This window comes from Archocentrus centrarchus, chromosome 19, assembly GCF_007364275.1.
Source record: "Archocentrus centrarchus isolate MPI-CPG fArcCen1 chromosome 19, fArcCen1, whole genome shotgun sequence".
NCBI lineage: Eukaryota > Metazoa > Chordata > Actinopteri > Cichliformes > Cichlidae > Archocentrus > Archocentrus centrarchus.
The window spans coordinates 1,688,161-1,714,653 of NC_044364.1; the positions used below are offsets into that span (position 1 = coordinate 1,688,161).

The following is a 26,493-nucleotide window of genomic DNA, read 5'->3' on the forward strand; positions in this document are numbered from 1 at the left end:
TGCTATCCACCTCTTCATTCCAGAGACTTGTTGGATGTCTGCCTTGGTGATGTTGGCTGTTTTTTCTGGGGGGTTGCTCAAGTCTGCTCTTAGGTCCACCGGCCACTTGGTGTTGTGTGACACCTCTTTCTCCCAGATGTTCTTCCAGTATTGTTCAGTCTCAGCTCTGGGTGGGTTTGCCCTCGTATTATTGTTCCCTTGTAGATGAGAACATACACTGGATGGATCTTTGGAGAACAGTCCATTTATTCTCTTGGCCTCTGCTTCTCTGGTGTATCTCTTCAGCTGAGTAGCCAGAGCTGTGAGTCTTTATTTGGCAGTTTCTAGAGCCTCACATACAGACAACTTATTCATCGAGGTCCTGTCTCTCATGATGTCCTTCTGTATCTCACTTTGCCGACTAACATCCTTCCAGGCTTCCCCTTTCTCTTCAAGCATCCTTGATCTTATACCCAACTGTTTCTATAATTACTGTGGCAGTGGCACATATCAGCTCACTGGTTTCAGTGACAGTGGTAGTGGGGGTGATGCACACAGCTGTGTTCACATCTGCAAGCTTCTCCTCTGATGGGACTTTGTCAGTAAGATGGGAGCGTCGTTGCATAGAGCCTCTCTATGGAAGCTTGTTTCCACCATTAAAAATAAAAAATTTGCCATCCATAACTCGAAATTTCAAGTTGTTTTCTCGAAATTTCAACTTAGTAACTCGAAATTTTGAGAGAAGTCAAAATTTCCTGTTACAGATCTCAAATTTTCACATTAATAACTCGAAATTTCGACTTAGCGCTGCCAGTTGGGAAGCTCTGTGACGGTACATCATCTCCTTGCTAACCAGAAGCAGGAAGCTGAAGGCATCAGCTGTCCAACAGATTGACACGAAAACATTGATTCCTCACCTTTTATGCAGCTGTTTTTCATTACAAGGCATTTTGACTGCTGACGATCAAAAAGATGAAACAATTTGTTCACGTTTGCTAGACGCTGCTAGCTCACCGATACTGTGGCTACCCCATTTTGAGCGTGCATGCGTTGGCGGCATCTGCTAACAAGGAAATGACCAATTTTTCTGAGCTTCCTGATTGGCAATGCTAAGCCGAAATTTCGAGTTATTAATGTGAAAACTCAAAATTTGGGGTTATTTCTCGTAATTTCGGGTCATTCACGAAATTTTGGGGGTTTTTTTGTTCTTTTTTTATTTCGAGTTACAGATGGCACTTTTTGTGTTTTTGTTTTTCTTTTCTTCCATACCTCTCTCATTGAGTTGGCTGGCATAGTAACATCCCATCTCATTCCATGTTCTCTGTCCGTGCCCACCTCTCATCAGTGTGTCCTGGTTCCCCATCACCTGGTGCAGGTCTTGTTAAGCCCAGTGAAATCTGAGCCACTATGGCTTTAGTTATGTGTCCCTTGCTCATGTTCTGAGGTAGATTTAGGTACCTTTACTGACTGCATGCCCTGACCGACATTCAAATCCAGACCTGTTGCTCCAATATAACAGAAAATAAGGGAAATCAAATTAGGTCTTCTGAATATATATATATATATATATATATATATATAAATAAAAATGTATCTATTGAGTAGCTATCAAGTGGTCTGAGGATTGCCAAACCATGACCTTACATCATCGTGCTGACAGGGCACCTTCAGAGGTTAGGCTTAAAGGGTCAAAGCCATTTTTAATGTTCTTCAGCACATTAAGCATTCTTTGGCTTGTCATATCTGCTCCATAGCTGAATGACTGAGAACATTCAACTTTAGCTAAAACTGGAGTGATTGAACCCCCTTAATTACCTCTTTTTGTCCCTGGGCTCCACTTTAAGAAATACTGCTCTACACTAGCTATGCTGTGAGCTATTTAGCAGCCAGATTTAAAAGAAGAATAAGACATTAATATGAACATAATGTAGCAGATATATGAGCAGATGATGACTGCAGAAGACTGAAGAACAGAATGATCAGCATCATTTCCTCGCTGATCTAATCTCCTACATGATTAGTGTTTGTTTGGTTGTCAGCAGGATGCAGGCAGACACATTAATGAAATAACAGATTACCCTTCCCTTCTCTCATGGTATCATAATGAAATGTGTTATCAGTCTAGATCATCTGTACTGCTTTGGAATAATTGTATCAGCTGAATAACTGAGGACCCAACCCTGTACATGTGGATTTTGTTTGGAAGTCCTAGCTGAGGGATTATTTGGGTTGCAGCACCATCTGCTGTATAAACTGTGTACTACATTTCTGCTGATGTAATTCAGCACTCTCAGAACCAAATTAAATACTTAGTTGAGTCTCTTTGCTGTTGTAGCCAAATTAGTGCCTATATTTTCAGAATAAGAGCTGCTAATTGTCTTGTTTTTCCTCTTTGACAGGTGATGATCTGATGCGCTGTGTCGACCTTTATAATCAGTCACAGTCCAAATGGTTTGAGGAGATGGTCACCACAAGCCTGGTGAGAGCACACGAGTTTTACATGTTGCATAATTCAGCCAAAGTAACTGTAAATGATTTTGCTGTCAGTGTCTGTACGTTGATGCTTTTTGGAGTTACGCTCTGCAGAATCCAACTAAAACTTTCACCACCAAGGGGGAAATTTACCATTTTACTGTTTAACTCTATTTTTAAATGGAAGTCTTAGACTGGCCTAATCAATCTCTATATCCCTATAGAGTATTTTACCCACTACTGAGGAAACCAAAGAGGACCAGTTTTATTTACACTATACATGCTTCCCTTAGGCAGTATTATCAGAAAGTATTTTCATTGTTATGCAGATGATACACAGCTTTATGAAGCCACATGACACACTAGTTGCAGGAATGTCTTAAAGACATAAAGGCCTGGATGACCTCTAATTTCCTGCTTCTAAATTCAGATCAAACTGTTCTTGTACTCAGACCCACAAATCTTAGAAACATGGTGTCTAACCAGATACTTACTCTGGATGGCATTACTTTGGCCTCCAGAAACACTGAGAAATCTTGGAGTCATTTTTGACCAGGATATGTCCTTCAATGCACATATTAAACAAATATGTAGGACCGATTTTTTGCATTTGTGCAATATTTCTAAAATTAGGAACATCTCATTTCAACTTTATGCTGGAAAGCTAATATGCCAATTGACAGGCTTCCATTAGCATGGTTAAAGATTACACTGAGAGAAAAGGGCTTCCACAATCCAAATATTTTTAAAAACTCGGAGCCTGCACACCAGCGAAAGCTCCTGAATGATTTTTTTAATACTGTAATGTTATACAGACCCCAGGAAGGGCAGCTGTGCCTGAAGTTTCCTCATTAGTGAAGTCACTGTGGAGCCTGTTCTGGTGACTTCTTTGTGACTCAGCTGTTACAAACTGTTTTTTTCAGGAGCTGGAACGACTGGAGGTTGAGCGGGTGGAGATGATCAGACAGCATCTTTGCCAGTACACCACCCTTCGACACGAGACCGACATGTTCAACCAAAGTGTAAGTGCAACGTCTGCTCTCTTTTGCAGGCAACAGCTAGTGCACACCAAGCCCTCATTCATATGGGACTTCTCATATGAGAGATGGACTCATTTTAATAGTACCAGCCCTGCTCTGTGACCCACAGGCCTCTCAAATGATAACTGGTTTGATGCTTGGGGCCTCTGTTGGGCTTGTTCCAGCATATCCTTACAGATGCTCAGTAGGACTAAGACCTGGAGTTTGGAGGCCAGGTCAACATATTGGACTCTTCCTCAAATCATTCCTGAGCAGTTTTTGCACTGTGCTGCTGGATCATCCCAGCTTAACTGAGATGATCAATGTTATTCATCTAACCTGGTAGTAATGGTGTGGCTCAGTGTTACTGTATGGTATTTAAATAAAAAAAGAATCTGACAAACTGTTTTAATTTAAAGTTAGTGTGTAAAATCTCAAACTGGAGCCTGCTCTTATGTATTTTTGATGGATTCATTCTTTATAGTTTGAGACTGCATCAGTTCTTCAATGTGCAATAAACTCAATTTATTAAATAAACTCAAAAATCGACTGATTTAAAGGAGTGCAGTATCTCACATCTGATTGTATAGTTACCTCATCAACACCAGCAGAGGGAGCCAAAGAGCCTCTTTCTAAGTCCTATGAGTGACGTAAGAAGATGATGGTGAAGAACGGTCTCTAAAAACCTTGTTTGTTCTTCCAGACCATGGAGCCGGTGGATCAGCTCCTGCAGTGTGTGGACCCGACCAAAGACAGAGAAATGTGGGTACGGGAGAATAAAACTGGAGAAATCCGGCCAGTGGACGTAGAGATCTGATGTTGACGCTGTCTGGATGAACTCACACCCAGACACAGCAAGCCAGCGATTGGAAAATGACGTTTGTGCTGGGATCATCCCCCTCCCGCACACGCACACACTGATCTGTATGTGATTCCTAACAGACTGAGGGATGAGCAGTTCGAGCTCAGCCATTCTCTGCGTCCTGGCAGCCGCCTGCTGAGGATGAGGCCAGTGTCTGGGGGAGTTTTTGTGAGGGAGGATGTGACTGGTCATAGTTTTGTGTCACACGAGCTGTTGCTTGGCACAGGAAAATGGAAGTTTGTGTGTATACTCTTTGCTAAAGGACGCTCAGGTGAGGCGAATGATCGAGGAGCACCGATGGCGAACGTGTAAATGCTGAATAGCTTTATGTCAGGCAGAAGTGTAATGCTAATACTCCAGAACTGCAGTGATTTAACAGATGCTGCTAAGAAAACTGCATTCAGGCTCTTACTGTGTACCAGAATAAGAATGAAGTACTTTAATGTCTACAGCGTGCACATGTTGACCTTTGCTAAGCTCTGCCCTTCAGCTACTGTTACTACACCTCATTTTAATTAACAAAATGCAGCTGATTATAAGTGTGGCAGACTTCCTGTTTGAAATTTAAAGATGATATTTTTCTCTAATAGTGGGTCTTAAGTTTCACCCTAAAGCTTCTTTTCTTTGACTTCATCCACATTCTGCAGAAAATCAATCCGCCAGAATCAGCTGATTATTTTTGTACAATAACTAATAATAACCAGGCAACGTTTTACTTCATGCCAACAATTTAACTAAGTAATATGAATCCTATAAAAGATCCAAACACAATTAATGCCTGTAGATGCTAACTGATCATCACACTTGGGGAAAAGCCTGCGGTCAGCTGCAGAGCACTAAAATCCCAAATCTGGCAACACTTTTCCTACTTTTTTATTTCTAATAAGACTCTAAAATCAGCCAGTTGCACTTTATATCCAAATGATTTTTTAATAAATAGTCTGTAAATTGCTGTTCATATGAAAAGATCTCTAGAGAAGTTGCTACACACTTGTTTTGGTTATGTTCATGAAGCATAACTGTGACATATATATATGTAAATATGCTCGACCTGTGATTTGCTCTGAAAGGGGGATGGTAGTGGGAAGAATGTAAAATAAAATAGATTTATATAGAAAGAATATGATAGACATTTGTTACTGATATCAAACATAAAGTGCTTTAAATCCAATAAAACATCTGACAGAGTTTTGGGACATGAATCAGTGGATTTGGTGACCGTGCTGCAGGAGCTAAAATGTTCTCGTCCAGTGTTACTGCCTGACTGCTGACAGAAGCTTACTGAGATGGTTTTGTACATTAACAGTGACAGGTTGGCATTTTTCATTAATAAAATGGAAACATGTATCTCACGTCCCCAAATGCTGCTTTCTGGTTTGTTTGTTCGCCACAAAAACGCAGGAAAGCAAACGCAGGGATTTTATTTCCTTAAAAACACGTTTTCACATTCAACAGCAGATTTGGTCTCATTACAGGTTTAGGCACTGATAATAAAGGTACATTTCAAAATATACTGAAATTAATGACCTACAATAACCCACGTACAGTAACACTTTATGATAGTGACTGCAGTCATTTATGAGGCATAAGTTAGTCATGAAAATCTGAAATCTTTGATATTTATGTCGCTTATGTACAAAGTTACTGACCGACTCCAAATCGTCTGAACCTGTGTGATTGTACATGGATAATATTGTATCTGACCAGATTTATCTAAGAGGTTCTCAGATTTTGCTCAAAGGTAGAAAATATTGACTCCAAACAGTGTTTACAGTGCTGTCAAAAAGTTGTTTTTTTTTAGGTTTTTGCATATTTGTCACACTTTCAAATCATTAAACAAATTTTAATTAGAAAAAGGTGACCTGAGTAAATAGAAACTGCAGTTTTGAAAAGGATGAGCAGAAGAGAGTGGATGGATTTATTAAAGGAAAAAAGATACTGAAGGGCTCTGTGGCTTTGTTACATCATGATCTGACTCTGATTAAGCACTGCAGCTCAGTTTCATCAGCCACACTCAGACCTGATCACTGCCACACCTGTTGACTCAAAAAAAAAAAAAAAAAAAAATCACCTGAATAAAACCTGTCAAGGTGAAGCAGCCTAAAAGAAGAGGTCAGAGTTCATGATTCAACAATAAGAAAGAGACGAGGCAAAAATGGCCTCCATGGGAGAGCTCGTAGGAGAAAACCACAGCTGACCAACAAGAACACAAAGGCTCGTCTCACATCTGCCAACAAACATCTGGATGAGCCCCAAAACTCTGGGAAACAGAAAAAAATGTGGCGGAATTAAAATAATCCAGTTAATAATAATCCAGTCCAGTTCTCACTGCACGGTGTGACCCAACCAGTTATCAGGTTTAGGGGCAGTTACTTTTTCGGGCAAACTGGCGACAGGCCGGGATGCAAACCCGCGCCTCCTGCACCGCAACGCGGCATATGCACGTGGTCGCCGGCCTCACCACTAAGCCACCCAGGCGCCCTAATGTGTGCCATCTTTGATAACCTGAAACCTGTAATTGTGACAAATATGCAAAAAACAAATACATCAGGACGGGCTAATGCTTGTTCATGGCACTGAAGCAGGAAAGCATTATGATCTTGAGACTGTAGGTGTGGCCAGTGTGACATCACCCACTGGTTTTAGACCCTTCGATGATGTCACCATGTTTGTTTTTTGGAACCAAAAGTGACCATATTTTATTAATGCTAGCAAGCTGCATCCAACACAAAGACACATATCTGCGAATTAGCTGTACCAGGCTGTGTAAAACGGTACCACTCTAACAGACACTAACAGGACTGACTTTTACAGCCGGCCTTCTGTGGCCATTAGAGGAACTGCAGTTACTGGCATCCATCCATTTTCTTCCACTTACCCTTTTCAGGGTCGTGGGGGTGCGGGAGCCTGTCCCAGCTGTCACAGGGTGAGAGGCTGGGTACACCCTGGACAGGTCACCAGCCTGTCGCAGGGCTAACACAGAGAGACAGACAACAACTCAGGCCAATTTAGACTCACCAGTTACCCTAACCCCACTGACTGCATGTCTCTGGACTGTGGGAGGACCACAGAGAACCCACACAAACACAGAGAACCACGCCGCTGTGCTGCCCCAGCTTCTGGCAGCTGACACTTGGTCTTATTTGTATTAAACACATAGAAAATGTCATAAAATGGCAAAAATATTGTATGTTCCAGAGTGAGAACACAGCTGAGAATTTGATTTTAATTTTATGGCAGATTTTATGGATGGATAATTAACTGATGGTCTAATAAAAGATATATATGCACATTGTAATAAAGTGTTACTTAAGTGAGAATCTGGAACATTTGTGACTTTTTACATACAAATATTACAGTAAAAATGGATATAGATTGTGGGCTATAAAGCTGTGTCAGAGCTACACTGAGAGGAAGCCACAAGTATGTTGTAGAAAATTCAGCATGAATGTAGAGCATACACAAACGGGTCTGAATGACCTGAACACACTGAAGCCACCCACAGACCCTTTTGGATGTTTCAAACTTCATACTGTACTTTGCTTCACTTCTGGAGGATGATGGTGGGACTAAAGCCAGGTTCCTAATCAATCATGAGCTTCTTGAGGGAGTTGAGATAGGCCGGGATGAGGGAGCTGACCGATTCCTCGTCATCGTTGAGGATCTTCTCTCCTCTGCCCTCCGAGCCCGCTGAGCTGGGTGACCGGACCCGGCCTGGGTATGGAGTGCTATAACCCTGTGAGGGCGCACACAAGCCTTGGAGTCAGCACGAGGAACAAGTAGTTAGTAGAACAGGCTAATGTGGGGTTAGCAGCACAGAAAGTATCACACGTGGCAGCCCTCACTACTGTGTATTTAATAAGCCTGGTCATAATATGCTGTTCCAGAGGACACTTACAGACGAGTACCCCTTGCCGAAGCTGCCTCTGTTCTTGGTCCTGATCTTGGTGAGTGCTGACTCAGCGATGTCCGCCCTCTCTTCAGCATCATCCAGCTCGTGGACGGTCTTCCTGTACTTCGCCAGGTTCATGTTAGCTTGTTCCTCCTGCAGTGACAGCAGTGTGAGTTATTTTAAAAGGAGCCTGCACATATGCTGGGAAATGTGCTCAGAGTAAAGAGGGCGACATGACGTACGGCCTCCTCTACTTGTCTCTTGTAAGCCTTCATCTTGTTCTGCAGCCTCTCCACCAGCTCCTGCATCCTCTGCTGGTTCTTCTGGTCCTCCTCTGACTGGAACAGCAGCTCCTTCAGCCGTCGCTCGTGCTTCCGCAGCGTCTTCACCGTCTCAGCGTGTCGCTTTTGCTCCGAGTCCAGCTCCAGCTCCAGCTCCTTCACCTGCATGTGGACAGAAGGCTTATTATGTATCCACACAGTGTTTACTAAGTCTTTATGGTAATAACTGTTTCTGCATGACAGCATAGGTATTCTGATAGCTCTGGATGACTTAGACTGTGCAGGTTTACAAGCATTAACACAGAAAGAGTCCAGGAGGAGGAAGATGCTCCAGAAGCCAGAGGCTCGAGCTGGTGCGTCATTCATAGCTGTCGCACCACACCACCAACCAGTGGTAGGCCGTACTCTGACCTGACCTGTTTCTGCGTAGACGCTCATAGCGTGGGATACTCGTGCCCATGTGACCACGCTCACAGAGGCTCGTATCTCAGAGCATTTACTCCAGAGCTCCTCAGCTGTTTGTGTCTGTGCACCTTGCCCTCCAGCTTCTGGATAATCTTCTTTCCTCCTTTCAGAGCCATCTGCTCGGCCTCCTCCAGCCTGCTGCTCATCTCTTTGATCTGGGCTTCCAGACCTTTCTTCACTCTCTCCAGGTGCAGCGTGTGCTCCTGCTCCAGACGCAGCTCCTCCCCAACTCGTGCCAGCTGACAGAAGAGAACATCAATTTCAAACATTAGTTACTTCGCCTGCATTAATCTGCACTGCAACATGGAGTCAGCTCATGTGTTATACCTCACAGGTGGCCTTCTTAGCTTTGTCTGTGCATCCTCTCGTCTCTGCCTGCAGCTCCTCGTGCTCCTGCTGCAGAGTCTGGAAATCCATCTCCAGCTTCCTCCTCCCGCTCAGAGCCGCCTGGAACTGAACGCACATCAGGAAAGTCTGAGTGTCACTGGGTCTTGTTAGAATGAATGAAATAAAAGCAGAGGCACTGTGTGACACCTGGTTGTTGAGGTCGCTGTATTTCTCAGCGGCCTCCTGCAGCTCTATCTCCAGAGCCTTTCGGGCCCTCTCTGCGCTCTCCAGGGCTGCGTGGGTCTCCTCACCCTCGCTGACCAGCAGAGAGCAGCGTCGCTCCATGGCTGCCTGCTCCTCCCTGCTCTCCTCGTGGCTCCTCACTTCCTCCTCCAGCTGAGCCTGAAGCTCCTGTGACAGACACGTGATCTGTCAGCAGGGTTGTGAAGAAAACACTTACTGTACTTGCTGTATGTGGTGAGCAGACCTTCATCTGCTGCTGCATCTTCTTGCTGTTCTTGCTGAGCTCTGTGTTGCTCTTGGTGAGCAGGTCCACCTGTAGTTCCAGCTCATTGATGTCAGCCTCCAGTTTCTTCTTCAGCTTCAGCCCCTCTGCTCTCCCCTTCACCTCTACATCCAGACTGGCCTGCAGGGACTCGAGCGCCCTCTGGTGGCTTTTTCTATCATCAGGCGACAGGGAGAGGAGGAGAAAGAATAAATAGATGAAAAACTGTTTTAGACAAGCAGCAAAGTCCAGGATTATAAAACACACAGCTGGGTAGCTCAGGAGGTAGAGCAGGTCATTTGGTAAATGAGTGAAGAGCACATCTTTGAGAGGGTCTTGGTGTGGTTGCTTTGGTCTGCACCAGCTTAAAACAGACTAAACAGCACAATCATATGTTCCAGTGTCAGGGTGACTGTGTATTATCTGCAAGCTATAAAAAGAGACATGATGGTGGCAGATGATACTGGAGAAGAGCAGAGTAAATGGAAACATGAAGGAGGAGAGGAAGCTGAGGTACCTTGCAGCTTCAGCCTCTTCCTCCTTCTCCTGCAGTCTGCGCTCCAGGTCCGCTTTCGCCTGAGACACCTCCAGCTGCAGCCTCAGCACCTTGGTCTCCTCAGCCTGCCAAAACAGCAAGAAGAAGAAACACACCACTGACACACAATGAGCTTCAAATATGACAGCAGATCCAGACTTGACAAAAAAACACACCTCCAGTGCAGCCTCAGATTCCTCCAGTGAGGCCTGGAGCTCTTCTTTCTCCATCTCAATCTTCTTTTTTGCTTTCTGGAGCTCATGGACGCTCTTCCCTCCATCTGACAGCTGCTCTGTCAGGTCTGTTATCTCCTCTGTGGGACAGAGAAAAAGCTGCTTATGAGAACAAACTAAGCTGTATAGTAAATTCAGTGCACGCCGTCATACCCTGGTAGGCCTTGTTCTCCCTACGCAGAGCCTCCAGCTGTTCCAGAGTCTCTTCGTGAGCAGTCTTGAGTTTAAAGAGCTCGCTGGCGTGTTGCCTGCTCTCCTTCTGGCAGCCCTCCACCTCAGCCACCAGCTCCTCACACTTCTGTTTCCAGTCTCCAAGCTGCTTCTCCAGGACCTTCTGCTTCTTATCCAGAGCCTGTCCACAGCTGCTGGCCTGAGGCAGGAAACACACACTGCTAACTACAAACTATGAAGCCTGATGGTACAGCTGCAGGCATCAACTATTATAGTGAGCCAGTCTGTGTACCTTCTCCAGGTCCATGCAGAGCTCCTCCACCTCTCCCTGCAGCCTCTGTTTGGTTTTCTCCAGTGAGGAACATTTCATCTGGGTGGCCTCCACGGCCTCCTCAGCCTCCTGAAGCCTGCTTGCCAGCTTCTTCCTGTGACACACATGATTTGGACTTCTGAGACAGGTGACAGGATCTGTTTCAGGCATTACATCATCAAATGAACACATCAGCTGCCGGCATCAACACCACGCACTTGGTCTCCTCCAGCTCGTCAGCGTGCTGGATGGCGTCCGCCTCGTGTTTGGTCCTCCAGTGCGTCACCTCGCTGTTGAGTTTGGAGACGAGGCGCTGCATCTCCTGCTTGCTCTCCTGCTCCTCCTCCAGCTGCTCCCTCAGCACCTCGCACTCCTGCCGCACTGAGCTCAGAGTGCTGCTGACCCCCTGCTTACACTGGCAAACAGCAGCACAGAGACACACTGTACACCCCCGAGATTTAACACAAATCTGTGCTAACTCAGTGACACCGCAGCTGCCATTCTACTCAGTCTGGATTACTACAATAAACATAACGTGACAAACACAGAACAACTTATGATTCAGCATAAAAGTCAAACTAAGCCTGAACTCTGCAGACACGAAAATATGAATGAAGCAGAATTCAGTCAGTTTGACTTTTCATGATCATACTCAGTTTGATCTATGATTTAATGCGTAGTGCTCTTCTTAGACTGACAGGACTCAAACCGACACCAAACCCACTGAATCTGACAGAAACACACGTTTACACTGAAACAATGAGTACAGTGAGTTTATACTTTTAAGTGGTGCTCACACTTAATCCACAAAATCATTCAAGTTCATCCAATAATTTTTTCTTCTTCTTTCAGTTGCTCCCTTTAGGGGTTGAGACGGTGGATCATCCCCCTCCATCTCATCCTGTCCCTTGCAGCCTCTTCTGCCACACCTCTGCAACCCCCCCCACCCCATCCGAACCATCTCAATGATGCCTCTAACTTTGTCTCCAAGCCATTCAACCTGAGCTCTGTCTCTGATACTCGTTAATAATCTCATCTAATCCATCCTGGTCACCCCCAGCTCAGCCTCCCGTCTCTTGGTTAGTGCCGTCGTCCATCTAAACCAGGGCTCTTCAACTCCAGGCCTCGAGGGCCGGTGTCCTGCAGGTTTTAGATGTGTCCCTGATCCAGCACACCTGAATCAAATGGCTGAATTACCTCCTCAGTATGCAGTCAAGTTCTCCAGAGTCCTGCTGATGACTTCTATATTTGAGTCAGGTGTGTTGAAGCAGAGACACATCTAAAACCTGCAGGACACCGGCTCTCGAGGCCTGGAGTTGAAGAGCCCTGATCTACACTTTCTCTTTCACTCTTGCTGCTCTGCTTCTGCCACAAATCACCCCCGACACTCGTCTCCACCCTGCCTGCAGCTTCACCTCTCATGTATGCTGTCTGCTGCTTTGAATGGTTGCCCCCAGGTATTTAAACTCATCCACCTTCACTACCTGCCTCCCTCTCATTCACACACATATATTCTGTCTGGTTTCTGCTGATTTTCACTCCTCTTCTCTCCAGAGCATACCTCCACCTCTCCAGGCTTCCACCTGCTTCCTACTCTTACCAAAAATAATCAGTTGAATTACCTCACAAAGGTATCCACATTCACAGAATACTCTGAATATTTTAGTTAGTAGAACTTTTTTAAATACTAAGTTTGTGCAGTTTAATTTATTTAGCCAAATTTAAACAGAAAAAGGGGCAAAATGTGTAAATCTTTGGCTTTGCACTCAAAACACTGACCTTGACCTCCTCATCCAGCTGTTTCTTCAGCTCTTCCACTTGTGACTGGAGGAGAGTCTTGGATCGGGTCAGCTGGCTCACTCTGCTCTCCGCCTCCTCCATCTGCCGACTCACGTCGGCGTTATCAGCTGACAGAGCAGACAGGAGCACGGTTAATGACACACTGTAGCATGCAGCAAAACCGAAGCACCAAATACATAAAAAACAAGCAGTGTGATTATTTAGTTACAAGAGGCGGCGGTGCAGTTTAGGTCAGAACAGAAAGGAGAAAGACACGTTTATTCAGATTAATTCAGTGTTTGAAACAAAGTATTTCTGAACATGGGAGGAATGCAAAAAGAGCTGAGTCATGTTTTAGTGCAGCAGCGTCAAAAATAGCGTCAAAGAAAGACCACTTCACATTTCCCAGATCAAAGATGTGACCATGTTGCATTATGGGACATGTATCCAGTTGTTATTGTCCTTCACTCTTACTTGGGATTTGCACTGATTTAGGTTGATTTTGTTTCTTGCTTTGCCAAATTTTTTAAAAATAAAATAAGAGACTTACCTGACCTGGCCAAGAGGGCAGCAAAAATTACAACACGTAACAATATAACAAGTTAAGGAACAGGTACAGCTGATATTCATTACCAAAGCAGCATTAAAACAGCTACAGTGGCCAAAAGAGCTGCATGCATAGTTATTATTATCCTACTTCTACAGGAGGAGAACCTGAAAGAACTTTTCTGGTTCGATGAGTAATTGAGACAGCTGACAGATCATCAACACGTCATGTAGCAGCAGGTGAACCATCATCTCTGCTGCTTTCAGAAGGTTTCTCAGAGGTCTCAATCCTTAACTAGTTGTCATCAAAATACATGAATCTTAAACACTAACAGAACAAAGTACAGAAGCTGCAGCACATTACTGGCTGGGAGCCAGTCTTAGTGACTTAACATCCCTCAGATCATAATTTTAACGTTAATATATATATGCAGACAATTTTGCCTTCTTGTAAGACAGAAAGAAACTGATTAAGAAAGATGGGACAGGTGGGCGTTTGAATGGTAACATGGTTGAACCTGTGAGTCTGTTCTTGGCCACGCTGAGCTCAGTGAGGGTCCTCTGCAGGTCGTCTCCTCTCCTGTTGGCCTCAGACAGCTGCTCCTCCAGCTTCTTCATCTGGCTGTCAGAGGACATCTGCAGCACAGTCACATCACTGCACATCAGGCCAAACTCAAGTCACTCACATACGTCTGTGACATTACTGTCACAGTACAATTAAGGTCCATGTGTTCTCAGAGCCTGACCTTGGCTTTCTGTAGACTGTCCAGTGAAGCAGCCAGGTCATCCACCTCCATCCTCAGGTTCTGCTTCTCCTTCTCCAGCTTGGCTCTGGTCCTCTGCAGAGCTTCACACTGCTCAGTGAGCTCTGCCATGGCATCGCTGTGCCGCTTCCTCAGAGATGCAGCCAGAGCTTCAGACTGGGCAGAGGACTCCTCCAAGTCTCGTCTCAGGCGCTGCAGCTCTGCCTCTCGCTTCTTGTTCACCTCCATCTTTTTGACATACGCAGGCAGTAGGTAAAGTTCAGTAACACTTCATCTGGTATTAACTATGAGTGAAATTATGCAGTCTAGTCGTGTGCAGCTGAACAATGTTACTCAGTGTGCTCATAGTTAACCTGTGAGGCAGTGACCCCGCCTGCCTCTTCAAGGCGGTCTGTGAGATCATCCAGCTCTCTGGTGAGATCTGCTCTCTGCTTCTCCACCTGCCACAAACACAACAGTTAAAGAATGATGATTCAATATAATGCAATAGTAAACAGACTCCATCTGTTCTGCCCTGAAACAGTCCCACTGATAGGACAGGATATGTAACCACGAGGGGACCGATATGATTGACAGCCCACAAAAGGAAGAGACCTTTCCTGAGATCAGAGGTTACTGGAGTGTGGTTATGTTGGTCGCACCCAAGCTGATCCCACAAGTGTTCAGTGGGGTTGAGGTCAGGTCTGCAGGCAGGCTTCTCCATCCTCTCCGCTCCTAAATTCTGGAGGTGGTCTCTGATAAACCCCGCTCTGTGGGGGTGAGCGATGTCATCTTGGAGGATAGAGTTCAGTCCCAGACTGTGGTGATGTGGGATTGCCACTAGTTGCAGGATCTCATCTCAATTTTTGCTTTACGTGGGTTTGGTTTTGTGTTATGTATCAGCTACCGAATGTTCCCGATGTTCACCACCTAGTTACTAACTTTGTTTGCTTGTTGGTGCAATTTATAAAATACTGTTTAAGAACAGATAGATAAATAAATAGAATACATGAACAGATAGATAAAAAAATTCTGGTTCCACTAGTAGAACAAAACTTATTATATATCAGTTAATACATGCAATAAAAGTTAACCTACATCAAAAGTGACACAAAGTACATTTGTTGTATTAAAACTGAGTAAAATATTCAGAGCTGCAAAAATGTTGATATACTGAAGATAAAGTCCTCCATGAGGTCATCACACAGGCTCAAACATGCCACAGCACACATGGAGAGAGTTTATCATGCTGGCCCATTACATGCACAAACAACAACTAGTGCTCTGCACTTGTTTTATGCACGTTTTACAGGCAGCTTAAAGGCAGCTGTAGATGTTGAGACTGATCCACAAAAGCTGGAGTCTTGGACCCCCCTGATAGAAGCAATGAGCCACAGCCATCAGCACACCTCAGCCAGAAAATAGATGGCTCTCACTGGGGGCCTCCTCTTCTACCCCCTACTCCTCCAGCTTAAACAGCCCCCCCCCCCCCCCCCCCTCAGCCCAGTCCCTTGTGTCTACGTGCCGGCTCTGTGCCGAGGGTTAACCCTGAGTGCCCGGCTCACTCATCACTCTCCTCCGCACTGCTGACTGAGTCAACAGTTCCTCCTGATCAGCACCACCCGACACCACTCGCTGCCATTCACGGACTAATGGGAGGTCAGTGCTCCCAAAGTGCCCTGCTGTTGGAGATAGGAGATTTATCTTCATTTGCACAAGAGCATGAAGGAGTAGGAGTGTGTCTCTGTGCAGTCTGCATACTTCCCAATTTGTGTTTGCATAAATGATCTCTAGTGTTCATCCATGTCCTCGGCCTCCAAAGCCTGTGTCTTCTCCTGAAAATCTCTCAAAACATCCAAACACAGTTTTTTTGCTACTTGTGGCAGTACCAACCCCCACACCACTGAGCCATCCTAACAAAAGAGACCAACAGGTATTAACTGTCTGGAAGCTTATATACATACAGTGAAGGAAATAATTATTTGATCCCCTGCTGAATTTATAAATTTGCTCACTTCCAAAGAAATGAACAATTTTTATTAGACCTGCACAAGGCTGCAATGGGCTACAAGACTACCAGCAAGAAGCTTGGTGAGAAGGTGAGAACCACTGGTGAAATTATTCAGAAATATAAGTAATATAAAATGACCATCAACCACCCTCAGTCTGGAGCTCCATGTGAGATCTTGCCTCAGGGTTTGAGGATGATCATAACTTGACCTGCCGAGTTTTGAGGTAGAGAGATGCTGAGTATGACCCAAAGATCATCATCCCCACAGCCAAGCATGGAGGTGGAGACATCGTGCTCTGGGGCTGTTTTTCTGCTAAGGGTACAGGATGACGTCACCACACTGAGGAGCCAACAGACGGGGCCATGAGAACCTCCCTCCCTCAGCCAGAACACTGAAGATGGGTCGTGGATGGGTCTTCCAGCATGACAATGACCTAAAACATACCGCCAAGGCTGAAGAAGCAGCACATTAATATCAGGAAGTGGCCTGGCCAGTCTCCAGACCTCAGTCCTACAGAAAATCTGTGGAGCTGAAGCTTCAAGTTTCCAAGCAGCAGCTAAGAAACCTGAAGGATTCAGAGAGTTTCTGTAAAGAGGAATCAGCCAGAATCCATCCTGAGATACAAACCTGGTGAAAAGTCTTACCGCTGTGCTCGTCTACAAGGGTTTCTCCACCAACTACTAAGTCATGTTTTTGGGCTTCAAGCTGAGAAAGAGCAGTACAGACACGATGCTTGTTTTGAGAGAGTGGATGAAGAAGTATAGAAGGAGATGCACTGTGTGTTTGTAGATAAGGTGCCAAGAGAGGAACTGTGATACAGCATGAGGAAGTCAGGGGTGATCTATGTGAGGGTGGTGCAGGACATGTATGAGGACAGCGGGACTGTGTTGAGGTGTGCAGTAGGAGTGACAGGTGGGTTCAAGGTGGGGGTGGGATTACATCAGGGATTGGCTCTGAGGGAGACAGGTAGTGAAGGCAGAGGAGTTTAAATACCTGAGCTCAACCATCCAATGCAACGGACACAAGAAAGGTGAAGAGGAGAGCGCAGGCAGGGTGGAGGGGGTGGAAACGAGTGCCAGGGTTGGTTTTTGATAAGAATGAGAAGCAAAGTGAAAGGTAAGATTTACAAGGTGTAGGAGACCTGCTGAGAGGCTGGGCTGAAGTTAAGATTTTTATTGGGCAGAATGGATAATATTAGAGATGAGAACATTAGAGGGACAGCTCAGGATGAGTAGTTTGGAGACAAAGAGACACAAGAGTGAGATGGTTTGGACATATGCAGAGGAGGGATCGTGGATATACTGAACAAAGGATGTTGAATATGGGTGTAGAGATGGAGGATATGCAGAGGGTTGGTGTGACAGGGGAGGATGCTAGGATAGAGGGAGATGGAGACAGATGATCTGCTGTGGGAGCAGCCGAAAGAAGGAGAAGAAAAAAAAATTACTATGTTGGCTCAACCTCAGCTGTGATCTGATCAGATCTGAGCTTAGTAAGTACCTGTATCTAACAAGAATGTTTGACAGTACCTGAACTGGATAATTTGGGGTCCTGCAGCAAGCAAGAAACACAGCTGATCAGTGCGGGGTCATACTTCTGCATTTTAACTCCTGACGGCATCAAAATGATCAAGTTTTGTTTAGTAAACTCAAAACAAAGAAGATAAACGACTCCTAAGGATCTGGATAATAACAGAGCTAATTTATAGTCTCATAGTGATCTGACCCTTTATATAAAAATAATGATTAGAGGAGCTTTAAAGTTGATTTTTCTTGTTTATATTTCAAAGGAGAATCAGGGATTCCCAGTTTGAAGATGAAGTATCTGTCTTAAATACTGTAAAATAATTGAATGGTATGCTGTGTATGCTGTGTTTTTTATACTTATACAGTGTATGTATGTGTGTGTGTGTGTGTGTGTAACCACATGGCATTCAGACAGAGGAGGATCCCAGAGAAAACAGTGCTGTCTGTCAGCCTCTATCTCCTGATTCTATCTCCCCTGTGCGACCTGAGGAGCAGAGCCCAACAATAGTGAACCTGTCTGCAGCAGAGGTATGCTGCATTTGAGCTGCTCTGAAGACAGAGGAACAGATAAAGACCTTGCATGCCTCTGCTTGCCTCTGCACTGCTCTACGGCTTCAGAGGCAGAAGAAGTCCCAGCCAGCACCATTAAGAATACCACCCAGAGTGGGGAAAAACACGCCCTGGGGCCAGCTGTCACTCCGTTCAGCACATGGGGTGAAATATATGCCTTTGCATTTCTGCCTTTACCTACTGTAACTGCAGTGAGGTCTTAAGTGGGCTTTGTGGTGTTAACACACACTATAAGACCTTCCTGTCTGAAACAACAAGCACTTAAAGTGGCCACCTTAGTGGATCAGCTTCATATGAAGCAGACATTAGAAAGCTGATGTCTGGGACACTTTATTGCAGTGAAATGGAAGGTGGAAATAATGTAATGTTCCTGACTTGCTTCGAGGAGCTTACACAAGGTGCACTGATGTGTGTGTGAGGCTAGAGAAAGATCTGGGGAAATAAGAGTAAAAAGGATGTTGGGGCTCCATCTACTCCTCTGTGTTTCCCTCGATGTTAATCAGAAACACAAGGTCACTTATTATCACAGGTGCAGATAGTTTGGGGTGACCAGGGGCAAAGCACCAACACATGTACCCCACCTGCTGCCAGCACATCAGCACTGTTTTTACTTTTCTTCTTTTTTTCTCATTTACTGCTGCCTTCACTCTTTAAACTACTCTTAGCACCACAGGCCTGAACGGCAGAGCCAGCCTGCTTGGGTTCCTCTTGTCTACCCCAAGGCCTGGCAGACAGATTTAAGACGCATCTGCTCTTTATTTCATTTACACAAAGTGGAGATGCCACACAGTGCCTCACAGTTGTGTAGATGTACAGTACCTTGGCTCTCATGGTCCTCTCTGCTTCCAGCTCCTCCTCCAGCTCTTCAATGCGAGCCTAAAGAGAGATGTTGAAATGCATTAAGGTGCATAATGATAAAAAACTATCACTAAACTATAAAATATGGTTAGGATATCGCCCTCTGCTTTCACAGTGCCTGTATCATACTGACAGAGAACAATGGGGCGTCACCTCCACAGACTGTTTGCTATTTCAGGGCAGCACTTGTGTATGTGGTGAGGCCGTCTCATGCGCTCCACTTTCTTTAGGGATTTGGCACTCCGCTGGCTTTTTCCCTCAGGTAGCAATTTAGAGCAAGAATGTCCCGTAGGCACCGTCATTATCTGTATTTTGACCCCAGGCTGGGTGTGCTGTGTCCGGTCTGCGAGACCAAAAATCATCACTGCTGCCATTTCCATGACATTCGAGGAATTTGTGTTGTGTGTTTTTTCTCTCTCGCTCTTGGTGTTTTGGTGCCGGCTGGAAGTCAGTGATGCATCAAGGTCTAAATATGTGTGGTGTAATCAGTCAAAATGATTGGCAGGTCTTTGGTATATCATAATGTTCTTTCACTCCATGTGCTGCTGCCAGGACAAAGAGTAGCTGTATTTAATGCTAATTTACTTCTCGTGTAAACATGGCATCACCACTGGGAACGGCTAAAGCCAAAGAGCACAGCTGTACATTCAATACACAAGCATAAGTTACTTAATTGACCTTCAATATACAGTGATTAAAGTAGACGATTAACTGCACGTGTTTCCAAGAGTGCTCAAACATTTAAATCTACATGATCTGTGAATGTCCATGGTGCTCTCATTTGTAACGCAGCACTTGTAATCATTTTAATTTGCATAACTGTAGCTTCAAAAAACTAGACTATAGGAGTGGTGGGGTGTCCTTCAGCAACAAAACAAACAAACAACACAAACAAAAACCTTCCCAAATATAAATTCATTCTATTTAATGACAATGACCATCCATCATGATATATTGATCATGCTATTTTTTAGCGTTTTTGTTACAAATGTAGGAAAAATTACACAAACGGGTGTTTTTCGTTGTTTTTAGAACGCCCAGCTGCTTCATCACAGACGATATTTTTGACTCTGGGTTTTCTAAAGGCATCGTTATGCACAACAGTGACACTCATGCATGTTCATGCAATATTTGGCACAGTCTGGTCACTAATGAGGATCTCGATCTGCACCAACCTTCATGCATTTGCTTTGGTTAGATGTTCTGTTCCAGCTTTTCTGAGTGACGTTTGTGTACATATATATGGAGCCAGAAAGATGAAATATGCAACTTTGGGTTTAAGTAAAAAAGTTTTATCGAGTTTTATTTGCTCATTTCCAACATGTAAAGAATAAATTAATAAAAAAATATATATTTGGCTGCTATGACACATCATTTCAGCAGCAAGAAGGTCTTGAATTTTAATCCAGCAGAGTTTGCATGTTCTCCCTTTGCCTGTATGGTCCGAGTACGCCGGCTTCCTCCCACAGCTAAACTGACTGTATGTGAATATGAGCGTAAACGGCTGCCTGTCGCTCTGTGTTCGCCCTGTGACAGGATCGGCGACCTGTCCACGATATACACCGCCTGTACTGCTCACCACTTTATTACAGTTTTATAATCCATGTATTAGCTATTTCTGCAAGCCGAAACAAATGTACACACAACATACGATGATACATTAAATTATGCATTCTATTATATTACTTTGCATAACAAAACTGCAGCACTAACATTATTATGAATGTATGTGAAATGCATGTGAATTATATGATGTATAAATATTTTAATTAAATGTGACTGTACATAGCTACTGTCACATTCAGTCAATTTTAGAAGCTCCTCAATGGGCTTTATATTGTAAAGTCAAACCCTAAAATATAACAGGGAAAGCCCCAATAATCAGACAATCCTTTACGAGTAAGAACTTGGTGACAGTAGGAAGGAAGAACTTCCTTTAGACAGGAAGTAACCTCCTCAGGGAGGGGCAGTCATCTGGGAGTGAGGGGAAAGAGACGAAAAAAGGAAGGACAGGACACACACTCGTCTCATCAAATATGAATTATCCACACAAGCTAACTGCACTAAAATGCTACTTATAGATGAACGAATCATTTAGCACTGTACATTATAAAGTTTTTTTTAAGTACTTGTTCTTTTGAACTTTAAATGCTTACATAGGCTTACTTGCTCCTCATAAAGCACTGCTGCTTCTACAGAGAGCCCTCTGTGTGCACCAAAGGTTTGAGTGCTTTGAATATTATTTTACTGGATTCTGCTCATATGGTCAAAATAATCAGAATGATCAAACATCCACACATTTCTGTTCCACTGATGCCAAAATTGCTTTTTTACTACTAATAAAAATGTATATCTAGCTGCATCCTACCAACATGAGTCACGTTCTTCACCATCTACAGTTTCTCTGTTTCAGTGTCAGGAAGTGTGTCTGCCATGGTGGGCAGCCCAGGGCCACTCAAAGCAACAACACCTCCACCTCACTGATGTGGTGAAAGCCACGGCACTAAAGCTCCTCAAACAAAAAACGATCACAAACTTAATGCAAACTAAACACAACACAAACAGCAGCCGGAGAGCTCTCCTGCACTTGTGTTTTAAATGCCTCAAATAACACACAGAGATGTTAACTTATGCTCCTCATCACTGTTTTATAAGTTTAAGCAGGAAAACAGAAATAATAACTCACATGCCAGCGGAGCACCTCTGCAGAGAGAACAGCCATGGTGAGGCAGCAGCAGCCCAACTGAATGACTGAGTGTCACACACACACACACACACACACACACACACACACACACACACACACACACACACACACACCCTCACTGTTGATCCCCTCCGGCACTTTACTGTCCACACCCCCTTGTGCATGCACAGCCTCCTTTTCTCTCACTGACAGCTCCCACTCACAGATCTGTTTCTTGTTAAATTCCTCTTTTCCACAGCCTCAAACCGCCCTCAAAGTAAACACTGTGGCTCAAATACAATTGTAGAGAACACATAATGCACTAACAGCGTTAAGCAGTCTGAGCCAGCCTGCATGGGTGAATGCTATTTGGACTGCGTCTCTATGGCAGGAAGGATGCATGCGCTGATTTAAACGACTTTCACTCGATTCTAAAAGAACCAACAAAGATGTCTCCAGTCTTGGAGCAGTGTGGGGGAAATAACTGAATCAGGCCATCGTTGCTGAGAATGGTTGCAGGGTTTGATCTCCATAATTGCTTCTGCTTACGGTTTTCATTTTTTTCCGCTTCACTCTGAAACCATAATAACTGTCCATAAATTACAATCAGATGTGACCTCAGCGCTGATGTCTCCTCAGCTGTGTCAGAGGGGATGTTCAGCAGCGTGGGCAACCATATCCTGTGAGACCCCCCCCCCAGTCAAAACAATGGGAAGCCCTGCCCCGCACCAAAAATGAAGCATTTTAGACCCCCCTGTTGATGCTGGTCCACTATACTGTTCCCATAAACTAGCATAATTCAGGCCACTGCACCGGTGCAAGAATCTGCATGCTTTGTTCTTTTAAATGCCAGCAGATGGCTGCCTGCAGACTACACAAGTAATAGTTCTGATATGTGATGAAAGGTCGCGTCCAAGTATTTTTTTGTAGGTAAAGACACAGATCAATTTATTAGTATTATGCATAATGTAACACTTGTTCAGCACAGGTGCACATTTGTCAAGACATTTGACTGAGAAACACCTCATAGTATTAGTACATACCACTCATGTTTTTTCATGTTTTTAGTAAGTAAAGGTCACTGTCTACAAATAATGATATGATATGGTTTCGTATGGTACGGTACAGCACCATAAGATACAATGTCACACATTAGAAAACAACAGAACTACATGATCAGTTTACACTAAGATTCATTTTGTGTTCTCCATTAATGTCTGGAAATTATTTGTGGTCTGGACTTTGATTGGGCCATTGTAACATCTTGATTGTTTTCTTTTTCACCTATATAATACATCAACATCTGAACACACAAGACAAACCTGTGTAGCTATGAGGCAGAGGGAAATAGGAAACATGAGGAGTGTAAGCCTCTCCTCACCTGTGTGGCCCAATCTGATGCGACACCTCCAGCAAAACATCTGCTGCAGACCAAACAAAGAGCCAAAGTGATCCTTGTCTTCACAGATTGTGATAACCCTCAGATTGTGAGTTGGGTGTAAACTTTTTTTACAACCCTAAATAAAATCACTAAAGAGGGTTAGTTTGTTTTAAGAAGCCGAGGCTGCAGGGCTGCACTCTCTTCAGGCCAACTGCTTTGAATTACTGAGAGGGAGAGGCGGCTTCATCATCCCCGACAGACAAAGCTGCCTCTTTGATTCTGCTGCAGCTTGTGTGGATATATTCACGCAACCTTTACGTCAAAAGAAGACCTAAGTGGGCGATGAACAGCTGGCCTGCCCGTCCACCTGCATCTTTATCAGTAGGAGGAGTTTACATATAATAGCCTCATTGTGAGATAAGGAGGATGCCGAAGCTACAGTAAACGCGAAAACATGTGCACACGGATCGTCTTTCACTCCTCGAATTAGATACAAAGGAGCTCTTTATTTTCTCTGCTGACAGACCTCTGGAGGAAGCAGCCGGCTCCCAGAGGGACCGGCACAGCAAAGAAGCACCACCTGAACTCAGAACTCGCTCCCTCTGAACTCAGCGACAGACAAAACACATTATCTGCAACACGCACCACCGACACAGATAAAAGCTCTCAGACTGGATTTTATCTGGATGGCACAGTGAGATTCAGCAGAAAAGCATCAGTATAAACTCCACAGACAGGCACAGTTCTAACTTTATTTCTACAGTGACTGTGATTTAAATGGCACCATCTTTCGTGGTACAGCATACGCTCATCGCTGTGGTCATTTTCCACTGCGCTCACCAAAGATTACTTATTAATAACCAGGATGGCTTTTTCCCCTCAGCTTTGTTCAAACTCAGTTAGGTGGCACTCTGTGGTTTTAGTCCATATACGGTTCACAGTCACTGAAAGCTCCATGAATTTCAGATTTCTTTGTAATTAGAGCTGAGAGTAATACTCAGTGTGGAAAAAATTTTTTTTTTTTAAACCAAAAACAGACGAGCCAAGGGGTCTGTCTGCTCTATCATAACCTGCTAACTTTATCATGCTCAGCTAACTCGTTACAGTTAGCTGGGCATGGTAAAAGTTTACATCCACTCATGGGGACGAATATCTCGGTAATTTGGGGCTTTTAATGATTTCTTTGAATTGCTCTTTTTCTAGAATGGATTGATTGTACAGTTGACATTTTTAAATCACTTTAAAAAACAGGAACTGGAGGCACAAGTTTAAATTTACTTTGGATTTTCTCTGATCCACACAGGGGGGAAAAAATTAAACTTAAAAATAACTTACACTCACTTAAATCTTTCAATAAGTGGTGCTGAAGTTTCTCGACAAGGCCAAGGCCTATTAACATCTGGTTGGTGACTACACCTGGTAGTTTCTCTTTGCCAGCATAAAAAAGATTTGTTTGATGGCACTCACTGGATTGACCGATACTCAGAGCAATGGTGAAGTCCAAGGAACTCAGGGAAGATCTAAGAAGGAAAATTGTGGATTTACATAAATTAGGAAGGTCTCTTGGAGCCATTTCTAAACAACTGCACAGTCCAAGATCATCACGTCTAACAACTGTACATGAGTTCAAGTTATTTGGTTGTCACTACGTTGCCAAGGTCTCGAAGAAGACCCAAACTGTTGCTATCAGATGAGAGAAAATTGGTTAGAATTATCGGGAACAAGTCAAGTTTGACTTTATTTTGGATTTTCTTTAATCCATATGAACTGGAAAGTGCTTGAGCACCAGAGTCAGTGTCCACAGTAAAGCAAGTTTTATGTCGCCATGGGGTGAGAGGGTGCCAACCAAAAAAGAAGTCCCTGCTCCAAAATGGACACCTTCAAGCTGTGAAAGTGAGACTTTCAAACCTAAGAACACTGCAAGCATGGTGATGGTAGCATCATGTTCTGGGGCTGGTTTTCTGCCAGTGGTACTGGTACATTGCACACAGTGGATAGAATAATGAAGAAGGAGGACTCCCACCAAATTCTTCAATTTCACTAAATCAACAGGTAGATGGTTGAAACAATGATCTCAAACACATATCAGAACTGGTTTTGGAACGGATAAAGCAGGCTAACATTAAGCTTCTGGAATCCCAATCCCTTCCCAAAGCCCCAACCTCAGCCTTATTAAAAATTTGTGGACTAAAAGCCATGTCCTTTCTAGGAAACCAGCCAAGTTAAAAGAACTCTACCAATTCTGTCAAGAAAAGTGGTCAAATATCCATCCAGATTTATGCCAGAAGCTTGTTGATGGCTACCAAAAGTGTCCAGTTGAGGTAAAACCTGCTAGGGGACTTAAGCAAATATTAGTGAGGGGGTGTGTGTATATAATTGAGCCTATATCTATAATTTTAACCTTGCGTGGAGTAGAAAATTTTTTCGAACTTGGGTACCTAATTGTTTTTTTTTTTAAAGTCATTGAAGATGCATGCTGTACATTTTGCCACCCTGGAAAAAAAAAAAAAAAAAAAACAATTCAAAGAAGCAGCATAAAATTACCACGACATTCACGCCTGTGATGAGTGTAAGTAAATATCTGATGACAACTCTACAGATTCCACACAGTGATTTGTACAATTTCTGCCACCACTGTGAAGTACTGGAGGGCTGATATGTTTTCTAGGCCAACCTGGAAGTTAGAATTGTCCTTGTTCACTTGACAAAGAGGCCAAAGGGGTTTTTCCATAGGCTCTGTTGGATTAATGTAAAAAGAAATCCCTAAAAGAAAACATTTTTGATATTTACATGTTTTGTTTTGCAAAATAATCTCCACAATCTGATGACACCTTTATGATTTTTGAATTGTAAATGTGATCCACAGAAATTTAGAGATAACATAATACTTGCAGGCAAGTAGTGTCTATAGTCCGATAACTCCTTTGGGACACATATTTGCTTCAAAATTAGTAAGTAGTGTGTTTGCTTATAATTTTAATTTATGTGTGATGCAGAACAAAGATTTGTCTTTAGTCTTTGCTGAAAACATGATTTCAGGCATCTAAACCAAAAACCCATTTTAAAAAAAAAAGTTATTCTAAAAGAAGGAAACCAGTTTACTAAAATAAAATCAACATATCTACACAAAGACTAAAAGTCAAACTGAATCAAAATCAGGCATCAAAATGATCATAATGTCAAGAATTTGTCTTTCATACTTGAATCAAAAGTATAATCAGTTCGTGATACTTGCAACCTTACTTGGAAAGGTCTGAACAAGAAATATAAAAAACATTTCCACAGTTAAACTATTCCACACTGACTTGTCAAACACAATGTGTAACTAACACCAGTAATTA

At 43.6% G+C, this 26,493-nt stretch overlaps 2 protein-coding genes across 3 annotated transcripts in view; one reads left to right on the forward strand and one right to left on the reverse strand.

Annotated features, from left to right (window-relative positions):
• Positions 1-5,630, forward strand: part of gas7b (growth arrest-specific 7b) — a 74,639-nt gene extending 69,009 nt beyond the window's left edge. Inside the window, exons 12-14 of the mRNA XM_030754308.1 lie at positions 2,379-2,458; positions 3,375-3,473; positions 4,174-5,630. Coding sequence (XP_030610168.1) covers positions 2,379-2,458; positions 3,375-3,473; positions 4,174-4,287 — 293 coding nt within the window. The 3' untranslated portion in view covers positions 4,288-5,630. The remainder of the gene's footprint in view (positions 1-2,378; positions 2,459-3,374; positions 3,474-4,173) is intronic.
• A 120-nt stretch (positions 5,631-5,750) lies between these two features.
• The window catches only part of LOC115797799 (myosin-16), a 53,318-nt gene continuing 32,575 nt past the window's right edge, over positions 5,751-26,493 (reverse strand). Inside the window, exons 1-18 of one of the 2 annotated variants that reach the window (XM_030754306.1) lie at positions 21,772-21,815; positions 19,047-19,103; positions 14,494-14,580; positions 14,123-14,368; positions 13,895-14,012; positions 12,831-12,958; positions 11,270-11,466; positions 11,034-11,166; positions 10,724-10,940; positions 10,514-10,650; positions 10,320-10,423; positions 9,785-9,977; positions 9,505-9,708; positions 9,298-9,423; positions 9,039-9,209; positions 8,467-8,667; positions 8,231-8,377; positions 5,755-8,068 (exon numbers count right to left, since the gene is read on the reverse strand). In XM_030754306.1, the coding sequence (XP_030610166.1) occupies positions 7,916-8,068; positions 8,231-8,377; positions 8,467-8,667; positions 9,039-9,209; positions 9,298-9,423; positions 9,505-9,708; positions 9,785-9,977; positions 10,320-10,423; positions 10,514-10,650; positions 10,724-10,940; positions 11,034-11,166; positions 11,270-11,466; positions 12,831-12,958; positions 13,895-14,012; positions 14,123-14,368; positions 14,494-14,580; positions 19,047-19,103; positions 21,772-21,807 (2,655 nt within the window). In that variant the 5' untranslated portion in view covers positions 21,808-21,815 and the 3' untranslated portion in view covers positions 5,755-7,915. Of the gene's footprint in view, positions 8,069-8,230; positions 8,378-8,466; positions 8,668-9,038; positions 9,210-9,297; positions 9,424-9,504; positions 9,709-9,784; positions 9,978-10,319; positions 10,424-10,513; positions 10,651-10,723; positions 10,941-11,033; positions 11,167-11,269; positions 11,467-12,830; positions 12,959-13,894; positions 14,013-14,122; positions 14,369-14,493; positions 14,581-19,046; positions 19,104-21,771; positions 21,816-26,493 lie in introns of those variants that run through there. The other variant, XM_030754305.1, reaches the window with a different exon arrangement.